This window comes from Ctenocephalides felis, unplaced genomic scaffold, assembly GCF_003426905.1.
Source record: "Ctenocephalides felis isolate EL2017-DRISC unplaced genomic scaffold, ASM342690v1 CF-g0.4_SCAFFOLD_00581, whole genome shotgun sequence".
Taxonomy (NCBI): domain Eukaryota; kingdom Metazoa; phylum Arthropoda; class Insecta; order Siphonaptera; family Pulicidae; genus Ctenocephalides; species Ctenocephalides felis.
Genome location: NW_020536735.1, coordinates 7,103 through 19,949, shown reverse-complemented (window position 1 = coordinate 19,949; position 12,847 = coordinate 7,103). Strand labels below are relative to the sequence as shown.

At 32.2% G+C, this 12,847-nt stretch overlaps 1 protein-coding gene across 1 annotated transcript; it reads left to right on the top strand.

Moving 5' to 3' along the window:
• Positions 1–883: 883 nt before the first annotated feature.
• LOC113366339 (DNA helicase MCM9-like) lies at positions 884–12,418 on the top strand. Its single transcript, XM_026607930.1, has 11 exons — positions 884–975; positions 1,825–1,855; positions 2,355–2,461; positions 2,534–2,706; positions 2,845–3,088; positions 3,150–3,208; positions 3,256–3,260; positions 4,338–4,609; positions 4,682–4,969; positions 10,123–11,060; positions 11,166–12,418. Exons 1-11 carry the CDS (start codon positions 884–886, stop codon positions 12,416–12,418), a joined length of 3,462 nt encoding a protein of 1,153 aa, XP_026463715.1.
• The last annotated feature ends 429 nt before the right edge of the window (positions 12,419–12,847 follow it).

The window sequence follows — 12,847 nt, the reverse complement described above, 5'->3', positions numbered from 1 at the left end:
TTCTTCTGAGGTGTTATTACGCATGTTATCTAACTCTTCGAATTCTACGCAAAGGGGGACACTTATCTGTGTGGGTGCTTTCGGTAGAACTCTTTGATTTGTTTTAGACGGTTGTAGAATTCATTGAACTCGTTTGGGCCTGACAGAGCAGCGACTTCATCTTTTCGGGCGCCGTCTTTATCTTCGTATAATTCTTTTAGATTTTTGTACTGTTCATGTGGGGATCTAGCAGCATTTTTAATCTTGTGATCGGAATTTATATTGTCACGTACTGTTGTTTCTTGAAAATCATTTCTTAACAATTGCATCGACTAAACGTTCGCGTTCCTCGTGGTAACGTCGCTGTTGCTCGAGTAATGTCTCCATGATAATTGTAATTAGATAAATAATTGTTTATAGAATGTAAATTAAATAAGCAACATATTTTATATATATTTTTTTTGAGAATAAATTTCGTCGGCAATTTTAATGAAAGTAAATTGTCAAACACAAACTTTGAGAGAACGATTGCCAACCTAGCAGGTTATTTAAGCTTCAACATGTCAGCGGCAAATACAAAAAACTAATATTCAAATTAATGTTTTCGAAAATATTAAAACATACTCGATTTATTTTAGTTAGATCAATATATGCTTATTTATACTTGTTTATCTATGAATATATTTTATATATTATCAAATTAAATATATCGTCATCATATATATTTATATTTTAAATTAATTTTCCCTTACATGTTGTCTCCTATCATGTTACCCTCCTGTCTCTTGCATCTCGTTACGTCCAGAACTGTCAAAACTTTAACGAAAATTTGTGAGGTTAAATTTACATTTTGTGCAAAAAAATAATATGTATTTTTTTAGTTAAAAGGTGCACTTAGAGTATAATGGAAGAGTTTTTGTTAAATTTTCATAGACAAGATATTGAAACTATATTGGAACATGATGATGACACCAAATACTTTTCACTGCACGTAAAGTACGTTAGTTTGAATTATAAATCACAATTGTAATGATAATTGAGATAAGGGACAGTCTTTGTATTTTGCTTTGATTTATGCATTCATCATTTTTAATTGTTTTGACTAAATGCAGACTGACAAAACATTCTATATGAGTAGAAAAATGTATACGTATAGCTTTACAAATATCTACTTAAATACATTTAGATTTAAGTCAGTCATAGAAAAATGTCTGCGACTCTTAGTTCAAGCATTTAGCTTAAATATTTGCATGGTTTATGTAACGAAAATAAAACCAGTTATTCTTATAAAGAAGATATATTGACCTCATTATGATTAAGTTAATTATTTACACAAAAATCAGAAGTTTCCCAAAGAAATATATCATGTACACCTTTATGTTGTATTTGAATGCTGAAACTTGTAAAACTAATGTTAACTCTTGCAAACTTTATCAATTATTTATTCCTTCTATTCCATTTTCCAGCTTTGCAGATTGAACAACAGCGCTCCAGTCTTAGCGTCAAGTCTCCTCTTGCATTCTAGCCTCAGTTTAAAATATGGAACGAAGCTCTAGTTGCAGCACAGCAAGAACTCTTAAATTCTATTCAAGGCGTTAGAATATATATGATGAGAGTAAAATCCAAAGTCCGAGTCAGATTTCAAAATTTGTATGCTAATAATGAATGCGACAACAAATTCTTTCCTAGTGAAAAGGATTTTGAAAAGTTTATACAATTCAAAGGTATAATTATACACATTTATTATATATAATATATATAATATATATATATATATATTATTTTTTATATAATATATTTATTATATATTATATTGATTATATATTTTATATATTTTATTTATAGGTACTGTGATAAGAATGACCCAAGCAAGGATGTTAGAGATTAAAAGAGATTACAAATGTCTTCGGTGTAATATGTTGAGACAGTTCATGCAAATTGTAGCAAAATGTATTTAATTGAGCCGATAACCAAGTGTAAAAATCCTGAAGGTCAATGTAAGTCTTCCAAAATGTTAGTTTTGATGAAAATAGACTTGGACCCGAGAACTGTATTGATTATCAGGAGTTGAAGATTCAGGTATATTAAAGAAATGATTGCTAATGTTATAACTTTCTGAAGGACAAATTGTTAGAAAATCCAAATTACTGATTTAATGTTTAAAGTAACATCAAAATTAGTAAAAAAAATGTGTATTTATGGGGGCCAAAAATAGACCGGTTACATTTGGTTGGAAATAGCAAAATAAGAGAAATTTGGTAACAAATGTTTGAAATGTTGAATAAATATAAAAATAACCTGGCACAACCTAATTAACTGTTTCAGAACCTAATTCACTCTTATTTAGACAATATTCTCATAAATCTAATATTTAGGAGCAAATGGGTCATCAAGGTGTCGGTTCATTACCTGCAACAATATGGATCAGTTTAGGAGAAGATTTAGTCGATACTTGTCAAACTGGAGATGACATAATTGTGTGGTAATTAATTCGATTAATAACTGTATTTTTACATTAGTACATCTCATTTATCATTATTTTATTTACTTTCAGTGGCATTGTGCAAAGACGTTGGAAATACATCACTGTGAACAGACATTTAGATGTGTCGCTGTCTATAAGAGCAAATTCTGTCACAGTTGTTACTAAACAGGATAATGATGTGGAAACAGAAACAGCCACAGACAGTTGGATTAAGAAATTTTGGTTTGATCACCGGGAGAATGGTAAAATGCTGCAAGCGAGGGATGATAATAAATAATTTTTGCCCAGAGGTAATAAAATAAAACATTATTTAAACAATATGTAATTTCTTATCAATTTGTTTCACTTTTAGCTGTATGGAATGTATTAAAAACTGGCAGTCGTTCTTACAATAATAGGAGGCACATCAAATTCAAATAACTCGAAGCAGCTCAACACAAAATATACTACGAATGAAGATGAACCGGTAAGGTGCTCCCAATTTTTGTCTACACAAAGAACTCCGTCGCAGGAAGACAAAGGTAGTGATGTTTCGGTACGTGGGCAGTCACATTTGTTACTCGTTGGAGATCCGGGGACTGGAAAGTCTGAATTGTTGAAGTTTGCACAGAAATTAGTGGCGAGGTAAGAACAATTTGTGTCATAAATTAATCTGTTATTGTAATAATTTTAATTTGCATTTCAGATCTGTGCTAACAACAGGAATTGGTTCAATCTGCTGGTTTAACTGTAGCTGCTGTATGGGTAATTAAAATTTATTATTAAAATTAATATTCTATCTATAACTTCAGGTAGGGTAGTTATAGTAATGGGGCGAGAATCGAAAATGAAAATTTTTGCATTTTTCGACGTTTTGAAGGTTACTCAACATTTTGGCATACTTCAGAAAAAATGGATGTGTGTGTTTTGTATGTCCGCATTTTTTCGTCCACGTTTTCGGGCGCACGGATCAACCGATTTGAATGGTTTAAAAAACATTCGATTCCTATTGATAGGAAGATGTGCTGATAGTTTTTGGCAAAGGCAGGTCCATCCGTTTTGGAGATACGGAGCAAAGAGTGCAGAAAATACAAATCGAGTTTTTGAGAGAACGGAGTATCGGATTTGGATGATCTAAAAAAACATTCAATGTGTAATGATTGGGAGAAGAGGTGATTAGTTTCTGGCAAAGGCAGGCCCAGCCATTTTGAAGATGCAGAGCTAAATGTGAAAAAAATGGCATTTTTGAGTGAACTAAGCGTCCGATTTGAATGATCTAAAAAACTTTCTGCTCGTATTGACAAAACAATTGCTTTTGAGGATAAAAAATTATTACTTTTTTTTCCATAAAATATTTTTGTAATTTTGGATTAAAAATTCAAAAAATTACCCAGGCTAGGCACAGTCTAAGCGCCACTCTGGTACAAATGTTTACCCGAGTGCGTTTAGACTGTTTATGTATGTACTGGAGCACTTTTTCAATTTTGTGAAAAATATTGAAAAATGTGAAAATGCCGCCAAGCCAAGCACAGTATAAGTGAAAATTACGCACAGAATTATTTGCAAATGCGTTTAGACTGTGACTATACAGGAGCACTTTTTCAATTTTGTGTAAATTTTTGTGCAACTATTTTTTTGAAATTGAATTCGAAATGAAATGACGATTATTAATCTTTATTCTGGAGATAAATTGATTTAGGATTTACATTTGATTTGCTTAGATATAACAAGATAGCAAAAATGATGAAAGCTACAGTATTTGTAATAATATATTTGAGAACTTTTCATATTCCTCGAATATTTCATTACGGTACGGGAAGTTTCAGCAGTTTGCATTAAGGTACCATACACCACTAGTTTTTACTTATTCTGTGTTCAATTCTTTTCTTTACAGGAGTCCAGCGAATGGACCCTCGAAGCAGGTGCCCTAGTACTCTGTGATGGTGGAGTATGCTTCATGGACGAATTCACCTCGATGAAGGAGCAAGACAGAGCTTCCATACATGAAGCAATGGAGCAGCAGACAATCAGTGTCGCCAAAGCTGGTATGGTGTGCAAATTGAGCACTAGGTGTTCAGTTATAGCTGCAGCTAATCCGAGGAAAAGATACAATCAGATTGATAGCATTAGTGCCAATATCGTAATAGCACCACCTTTACTTAGCAGGTAAATACAAAATAACAAAAATAATTGTCTTACCTAAGAAGCAGAATGAGATTAATTTCCTTTTCCTTTCAGATTTGATTTAATTTTTATCCTAAAAGATCTGCATGACGCAAAGTGGGATAGTCTAGTGGCCGATCATATTCTTTTTGGAGAGAAAAGTGATTTTGAGACTTCGGTGATTGACAGTGAAAAATGGACAGTCAAAATGTTTAAATCGTACTTTGAGTTCATAAAAAATATAAATCCTGTGATGACTGAAGAAGCCGAATTGATTTTGTCAGCTTATTATCAATACAAGAGGATGAGCCAGTATCGGGATGCATCCAGGACTACGGTGAGATTGCTGGATAGTCTTATAAGGTAAGAAAATATTTTTGTAAATATTGGTGATGGAGGTAACTTCAAAGATTGAAATTTATGCGCGAATCAGATTTTGTTTGACGGATTTTTTTAAAGTCTTGGAATTTCTAAGGATTTGTAAAATGAAGCACAGTATAAAATTTTTGTGTAACATTTTTTATGAATGATGATTTTTAAAAAGAATAAGATTTTCTTATTTGCGTCGAGTTTTTGTGCTAAAAATACGACGCAAAGTGAATTAAGATTTGCTGTAGAAATCTTTATGAAGATCAAAACTATTATTATGCATTTTTACAACACATTTCAAGACTAATTTTCATAACTTACAAATTTTAATTTTTTTATAAATAAAAAAGTTAATCAAATCAGAAATAACGCCAAAATATTTATTTTCCTTTATTCAAGTATTTGACGTGCTATTTAGAATTTTTTATTTTTCCTGTTTGTCCTCATAAATTATCAGTGAAATATTTATGTAAAAATATACTCATCAATAAATAATATTAAAGTAATAAGAGGTTGGCAACTAAGTAATTTCACTTTCAAGCCAAGCTCCAATAATTTCCTACAAGTAGCTTAAGATTTGTAAGGCTAGTGCGACTTTTCTGGACGTCTCTGATGCTTTATCTATCAATTGATGGAATACATCAGAATTCATCATTTGTTCCTTGGAAATAAAATAAAAAATAACTTGCAAGCTCCAATGCTTTCTCTCACGAGTTGCCAAAGATTTGTGAGGCTAGTACACCTTTCCTGGACGTTTTTTAGATGGTTTTATCTATTTTTATCGATTGTTGATAGAACACATCATATTTTTTCATTTGGTCCCTTGAAAGTAGATTAAAAATCATGGTTTTCTTACGAGTATATCAGGAATATATCACTCGGTCTCTTGAAAGTAGATTTTAAAAAATATCACTTGCAAGCTCCAATGATTTCTCTCACAAGTTGCCAAAGATTTGTGAGGGCAGTGCACTTATTCTGGACGTTTCTCTAATTGTTTTATCTAGTTTTATTAATTGTTGACTGAATGCATCAGAATTTATTATTTTGATCCTTGGAAATAGAATAAAAAATATTGCTTCCAAGCTCCAATGATTTTTGGTACAAGTTGCCGAAGTTACCTTTCTTAGACGTTTCTGATTGTTTTATCTCTCAATTGATGGAATTCGTCAGAATTTATCATCAGGTCTCTTGAAAGTAGATTTAAAAATATCACATCCAAGCTCGAATGGTTTTTCTCAGGAGTTGCTAAAGATTTGTGAGGCTAGTACACCTTTCCTGGACGTTTCTTTGATTGTTTTATCTAGTTTTATTAATTGTTAATAGAAAACATCAGAATTTAGCATTTAGTCCTTTGAAAATAGATTTAAAATTATCACTTCCAAAATCCAATGATTTGGTCCTTTGAAAATAGAATAAAAAATGTCACTTACAAGCTCCAATGGTTTAGAATAAAAAAATATCACTTGTAAGCTCCAATGGTTTTTCTCACGAGTTGCCAAAGATGTGTGTGGTCAGTGGCAATTCTGAATGTGTTTTTTCATGAAAATCAGAATTGATCGTTCGGTACATCACCTTTGTAATCTTATAAATTAACTTCCAATATGTCGTGGTGATTTTTGTTGATGCAAAGTTTTCGATGTGGTCTGTGTTGGTTCAAAAAATTTGTTTCATAATTATTTTCTAACTATGTTTCTGTACAAAACATATCTTTTATCACCAGCCATGATCATTTTTGAAAAGGAGCCGGTTTTTAGAAGGCGATAGTTGATCCTTATGTTCAATTGTAAGGTATCCACAATCCTCATATGGAACTTCTTAATTTGACCAAGACATTTTAAATGTTCTTCAATTGTTATATGCACTTCTTGCATCCTCTCGACTAGTTAAATGGCATTATTTAATTATATCTTTGATTTGGTCAACCTCAACTTCTGTAGACCAAGCGAAAGATTGCTCAACATAAAGGGGGGTTGCTCAACATTTTTAAAGAGTCGTAAAAGAAAGCAATTGATGTTTTTACTATCCATTTTTTACCACTTGTTTATTAATATTATTAAAATACAATACAAAAATTTAACTAGCTGTAAGTGGAATTCTGTCTTGAGGCAATTATGGCATCGTGCCTTAAGGCAAATTGCTGGAACTTCCCGTTGAATACTGAATGTTTTCAAATAGATTATTATAAATATTGTATCATTATCTAATATAAAATAATAAAATAAAATCTGAAATATTTTCGATATACAAAAAACTAAAAAAAAAAAAAAAGGAACAAATTTTTTTTTTCCAAAATAAATTATTTTGTTAAGACAAGCAGAAAGTTCTTTGAATCATTTAAATCGGACGCTTAGTTCTCTCAAAAACTGCCATTTTTTACATATTTAGCTCCGTATCTTCGAAATGGCTGGGCCTGCCTTTGCCAAAAACCATAGCTGGGCATTAACTCGTTAATCCGTTAATCGTTAATTAACGAAGTTAACATTTTGATTAACGGATTAACTTTTAAGTTAACTTTTAAAAATGTTAACGGACACGTTAACTTCCGTTAAAATGTCAGAAGTCCGTTAATCGTTAATCCAATGCCTACTATTTACCGCACGGCACAGCTTTAGCCATAGGCTTTAGCCAATGCCTTATTAAACGGCATAGAGAAAAGATTTGGACTACTACCTGAATGATGAACAGTGCCAACTTGCCGCGGCATTTTACCCAAAGTTTCGGTTAATGTGGCTGGAAACGTATGACAGCAGTAGAGAGGAATGCAGTAAGAAAATGCACGGAAAAAAAGGTAGAAGATGCCTTATGGCAAGAAGTAGCGAAAAATTCGAAGGACAGAGATAGTTTAAATGGCGGAGGGAGCAATGCGAGTAACAACGATGATGACGAGAAGGAAGACTTTTTCAATTCTGTCACTCAGTCTATAGAAAAACCAAAGAGCTACAAACTCTTTAAAGAACTAGCTGTAAGTGGAATTCTGTCTTAAGGCAATTAAGGCGTTGTGCCTTAAGGCAAATTGCTGGAACTTCCCGTACCAAAAATTATTATTTTTTTAAAAACGATTAACATTTTTGAAAAAAATTTACTTTGAAAAAATAAGATTTTTGAGAAACTATAAATTGGACAAAAAATTACTTTTTTTTGAAAAAAAAGTTTTTTTTTAATTTTTTTTTTTTTGAAAAAAAATTTTTTTTTTCTTTATTTTGACATATTGTGGAAGATCTGAACTTTTTTTTCAAAGCAATCGTACTGCTTTAACTGCATAGGGACAAAATATAAAGCGCGTAAGCGCCGCGTCGCTGTCTAACGCATAAGCATTGGTACGGAACCCATAGGAATGTTAACAAAATGTATACTTATTGTTAAAATCTCTATAAAATATCTGATAATTTGATGTGCATATGTCTAATGATCATTTTTGACCGCCAAATGGCTCATTTTTTTACTTTTTCCTCCATATCTCCGAAACCGCTAGACCTACCTTCATGAAAATTTTATCGATTTTTCATCTTGTCAATACAAGTGAAACGTTTTTTGAATTATTCAAATCGGACGCTCCGTTCTCTTAAAAACTGAGTTACCGTTTTCGGCACTTTTTGCCCCGTATCTTCGGAACGGCTAGACCTGCCTTCGCCAAAAACTAATCAGCACGTCTCCTTATCAATACGAATCGAATGTTTTTTAAATTATTCAAATCGGTTGATCCGTGTTCCCGAAATCGTCGACGAAAATTTGTATCCGCACATACATACACACACGTACATACATACATACATACCAACACACACACACACACACATACATCCATTTTTTTTAAGGTATGCCAAAATGTTCAGGCACCTTTGAAACGTAAAGATATATAAAAATTTTCATTTTCGATTTTTTTGCGATTACTATAACTTGCCCTACGGGAAGTTAATAAGTTTTTTAAGTTCACTAACGCAACGATATAAAAATGTAATTTTACACATATTAACGGATTAACGATTAACGTTAACTTGCGTTAATTCTTCCGAAATGTAACGCTTTAACGTTTAACGAAGTTAACTTTTTTTGTAGCGGATTAACGATTAACGAAGTTAACTATTTGATTAACGGTGCCCAGCTATGCCAAAAACTAATAAACTCTTCTCCCAATCATTACTAATTGTATGTTTTCTAGATCATTCAAATCGGATACTCCGTTCTCTCAAAAACTCGATTTCTATTTTCTGCACTCTTTGCTCCGTATCTCCGAAACGGCTGGACCTGCCTTTGCCAAAAACTAATCAGCTCTTTTCCCTATCAATAGGAATCGAATGTTTTTTGAACCATTCAAATCGGTTGATCCGTGCGCCCTAAAACGTGACTGGAAATTTGTATCCATACATACATACACACACACACACACACACACATCCATTTTTTCTGAGGTATGCCAAAACGTTCAGAAACCTTCAAAACGTCGAGAAATGTAAAAATTTTCAATTCCTATTTTCGGCCCATTACAATAACTTACCCTACGGGAAGTTAAAAAAAAAGTTGAAAAATGATTACATCTTTTTTTATTTTCCATAAAATATTTTTGTAATTTTGGATTAAAAATTCAAAAAATTACCCAGGCTAAGCACAGTCTAAGCGCCACTCTGGTACAAATGTTTACCCAAGTGCGTTTAGACTGTTTATGTACTGGAGCATTTTTCCAATTTTGTGAAAAAACTATTGAAAAATATGAAAATGCCGCCAAGCTAAGCACAGTATAAGTGAAAGTGCCGCACAGAATTATTTGCAAATGCATTTAGACTGTGACTATACGGGAGCACTTTTTCAATTTTGTGTAAATTAGATTAGGCAACTATTTTTTTAATGAAATTGAATTCGAAATTAAATGACGATTGTTAATGTTCTGGAGATAAATTGATTTATGATTTACATTTGCTATCTGATTTGCTCAGATATAACAATAAGACAGCAAAAATAATGAAAGTTACAGTATTTGTAATAATATATTTGGAAACGTTTAAAATTTCTCGAATATTTCATTACGGTACGGGAAGTTCCAGCAATTAGCCTTAAGGCACGATGCCATACACCACTAGTTATTACTTAGTTGCCAACCCACATACTACCACTAATACCCTCCTCTAACCCAATTATTATGATCCCAAAAGGTTATCGCAAGCCCACGCTCGTCTCATGTTCAAGAAACACGTTGAGGCAGTCGATGCAGTCACCACAATCATCCTGATGGAATACTCTATGCAATCGGATAACTCGAGTGGACATATTTCCATGGTCGACTTGCAGGATCCCATTAAAGCCAAAAAAATCGAAGACTACGAGAGGCTGCATCGACAGATTTTGGGCAAACTCGATTTGGAGGATTTGGTAAAAGATCAACGGGAGGATGAATCTTGTGGTAGTAATAATATATTGTCTTCACAAACACTTTGCAAATCCAGGTTTGAATCTAAGGATGAGGAGGATATGGTTGGGCTAAGCAACAAACCTAATTTTATAAAAGAACTTTTGTATTGTAGCCAGACAAGTTTTAATAAAAACAGTAATAGTAGTATGGTAAACAATTTACAAGGTTCTACACATTCTTCTGGAGAATCTGCTAATAAATCTAAAGATAATTGTAGAATTACTAAAAGTCTAAATGATAAGCCTGATTTTATAAAAAAACTTCTCAATCGTAGCCAGACAAGTCTTGATAAAAACAGTAATAGTAGTATGGTCAAACATTTAGATGGTTCTACACAATCTTCTGGTGAATCTATCAATAAATCTAAATGTAATGATGGAATAACCAAAAGTTTAAACGATAAGCCTAATTATATAAAAGAACTCTTCAATCGTAGCCAGACGAGTTTTGGTAAAACCAGTTATAGTTCTATGGTCAAACATTTAAATGTTTCTACACAATCTTCTGGTGAATCTGCTAATAAATCTAAGGATAATGATGGAGTTACCAAAAGTTTAAATAAAAAGCCTAATTTTATACAAGAACTTTTCAATCGTAGCCAGACAAGTCTTGATAAAAACAGTGATAGTGGTATGGTAAACAATTTACAAGGTTCTACACAATCTTCTGGTGAATCTATCAGTAAATCTAATGATGGAGTTACCAAAAATATTTCTATCACAGATGTTAGTTTAAATAATAAGCCTAATTTTATGAAAGAAATGCTTAATCATAATAAAAATTTAGCAATGGATGATCCTGGAGCCGATAAAGAGGATTTGGTTAAACATATTTTTCTAAACAAGACGACAAATTTTATTGAAGACCAGGATAAATCTAAAATCAATGCCTTAAGCAGTACTGTTTCAGCCCAAATTTTAAGAAATAAATGTGAAGCTACCAAAGAAATTACTGAAGATATTTTTGACAGTAAGAGTCTTAGTATTACAAAACAAACCCCGAATAAAACTCCTGAGGATTCCAATGCATTGAAAAGTAATAATGATTCAATTGTAACTTCATCTTCAGATGATTTGTTAAACAAATGTAAACCTAATAACAACTCCAATAATTTTTTGGCAAAACTATGCAAAGTTACTGAAGATAGATTTGACAGTAAGAGTCTTAGTCTTATAAAAGAAACCCCGAATAAAAGTTTGGAGGATTCCAATTCATCGAAAAATAGAAGTGATTCCATTTTAACTTCAAATGATTTGTTAAATAAATCTAACAACAATTTCGATGATTTGTTGGCAAAACTGCGCAAGAATTTCTCCAAAAGTCCAAAAAAATCCAATGACAATACAAAATCTGGCAACAAACCACCAGTCGACAATGGTTTAACAGAGTTTGCATTCGATGGTAGTATCAATATTGATATATTTGATGATGATGATGATTCTGGTGGCTTTTTGAACAAATTTAATAATATCAAAAAGGTGGGAAGTGACAATATTGCTAAAGGTACTAAAAATACTGCTCTTGAAAATACAAATTTGGATGTTAAATTAACAAATTCAGAAAATATCCAGAAGAAGAATGCTGAAGACTTTGATGTACCAGGTTCTGCAAAAAAATTGAAGATGGATTTTGATCAAATTGGTGACGTAAACACCAATTTAATTGATTCTTCGAAAAATAATAAATCCAAAAATACTGTGAAAAAATGTTCCAGCAAATTATTGTCTACCAACCAGCCTGAATTTGAAACCAGCCTGAAAATGGACAACTTAGTACCAGATAACAGCAATAAAGCCAAAGCCCAGACAGATAACAAATCCAAAAATACTGTGAAACCATGTTCCAACAAATTATCACCAACCAACCAGCCTGGAAATAATTTGGATTTGGATATCTTGCAACCAGAAATCAGCAAAAAATCTAAAGCCAAGGCAAATCGAAGTTTTACTAACTTTATAGATAACTCGACTTCTAAAAAGGTGGGAAATGACAATATTGTTAAAAGTACTGTTGGAAATAAAAAATGGATGCTAAATTGACGAATTCAGAAAATATTTGTAAAGACCAAAAGCAAAATGATGAAGACCTTCATGTACCAGGTTGTGCTAAAAAATTGAAGATGGATTTTGATCAAATTGGTGACACCAAAAAACACCAAAACAGTATACAACCAAGTTCCAGCAAATTATCACCAACCAATCAGCCTGATTTTGGAACTAGACAGGATTTGGATAACTTGGAACCAGAAATGAGCAAAAAATCTAAAGCCAAAACAAATCGCAGTTTTACTAACTTCATAGAAAACATTCCTGATAAATCAATTTCTAAACATTCTATTAAAAAGCCATCTAAGACTTATACAAAACCAGCAAAGGGTGGTTCTAAATTTTGTAAGAGTATTAATCTTAAAAAGGTTCCGAGTGAACAAGATTGTGGAGTTGTGAATAATTTTGATGAAACCGATGAGT

Coding starts and splice junctions, on each gene's coding strand:
- LOC113366339 (XM_026607930.1), top strand. CDS start 884: ATGGAAGAGTTTTTGTTAAATTTTCATAGACAAGATATTGAAACTATA. Junction 1,856..2,354: donor AGAATGACCCAAGCAAGGAT/GTTAGAGATTAA, acceptor TCTAATATTTAG/GAGCAAATGGGTCATCAAGG. Junction 4,970..10,122: donor TTGCTGGATAGTCTTATAAG/GTAAGAAAATAT, acceptor TGATCCCAAAAG/GTTATCGCAAGCCCACGCTC.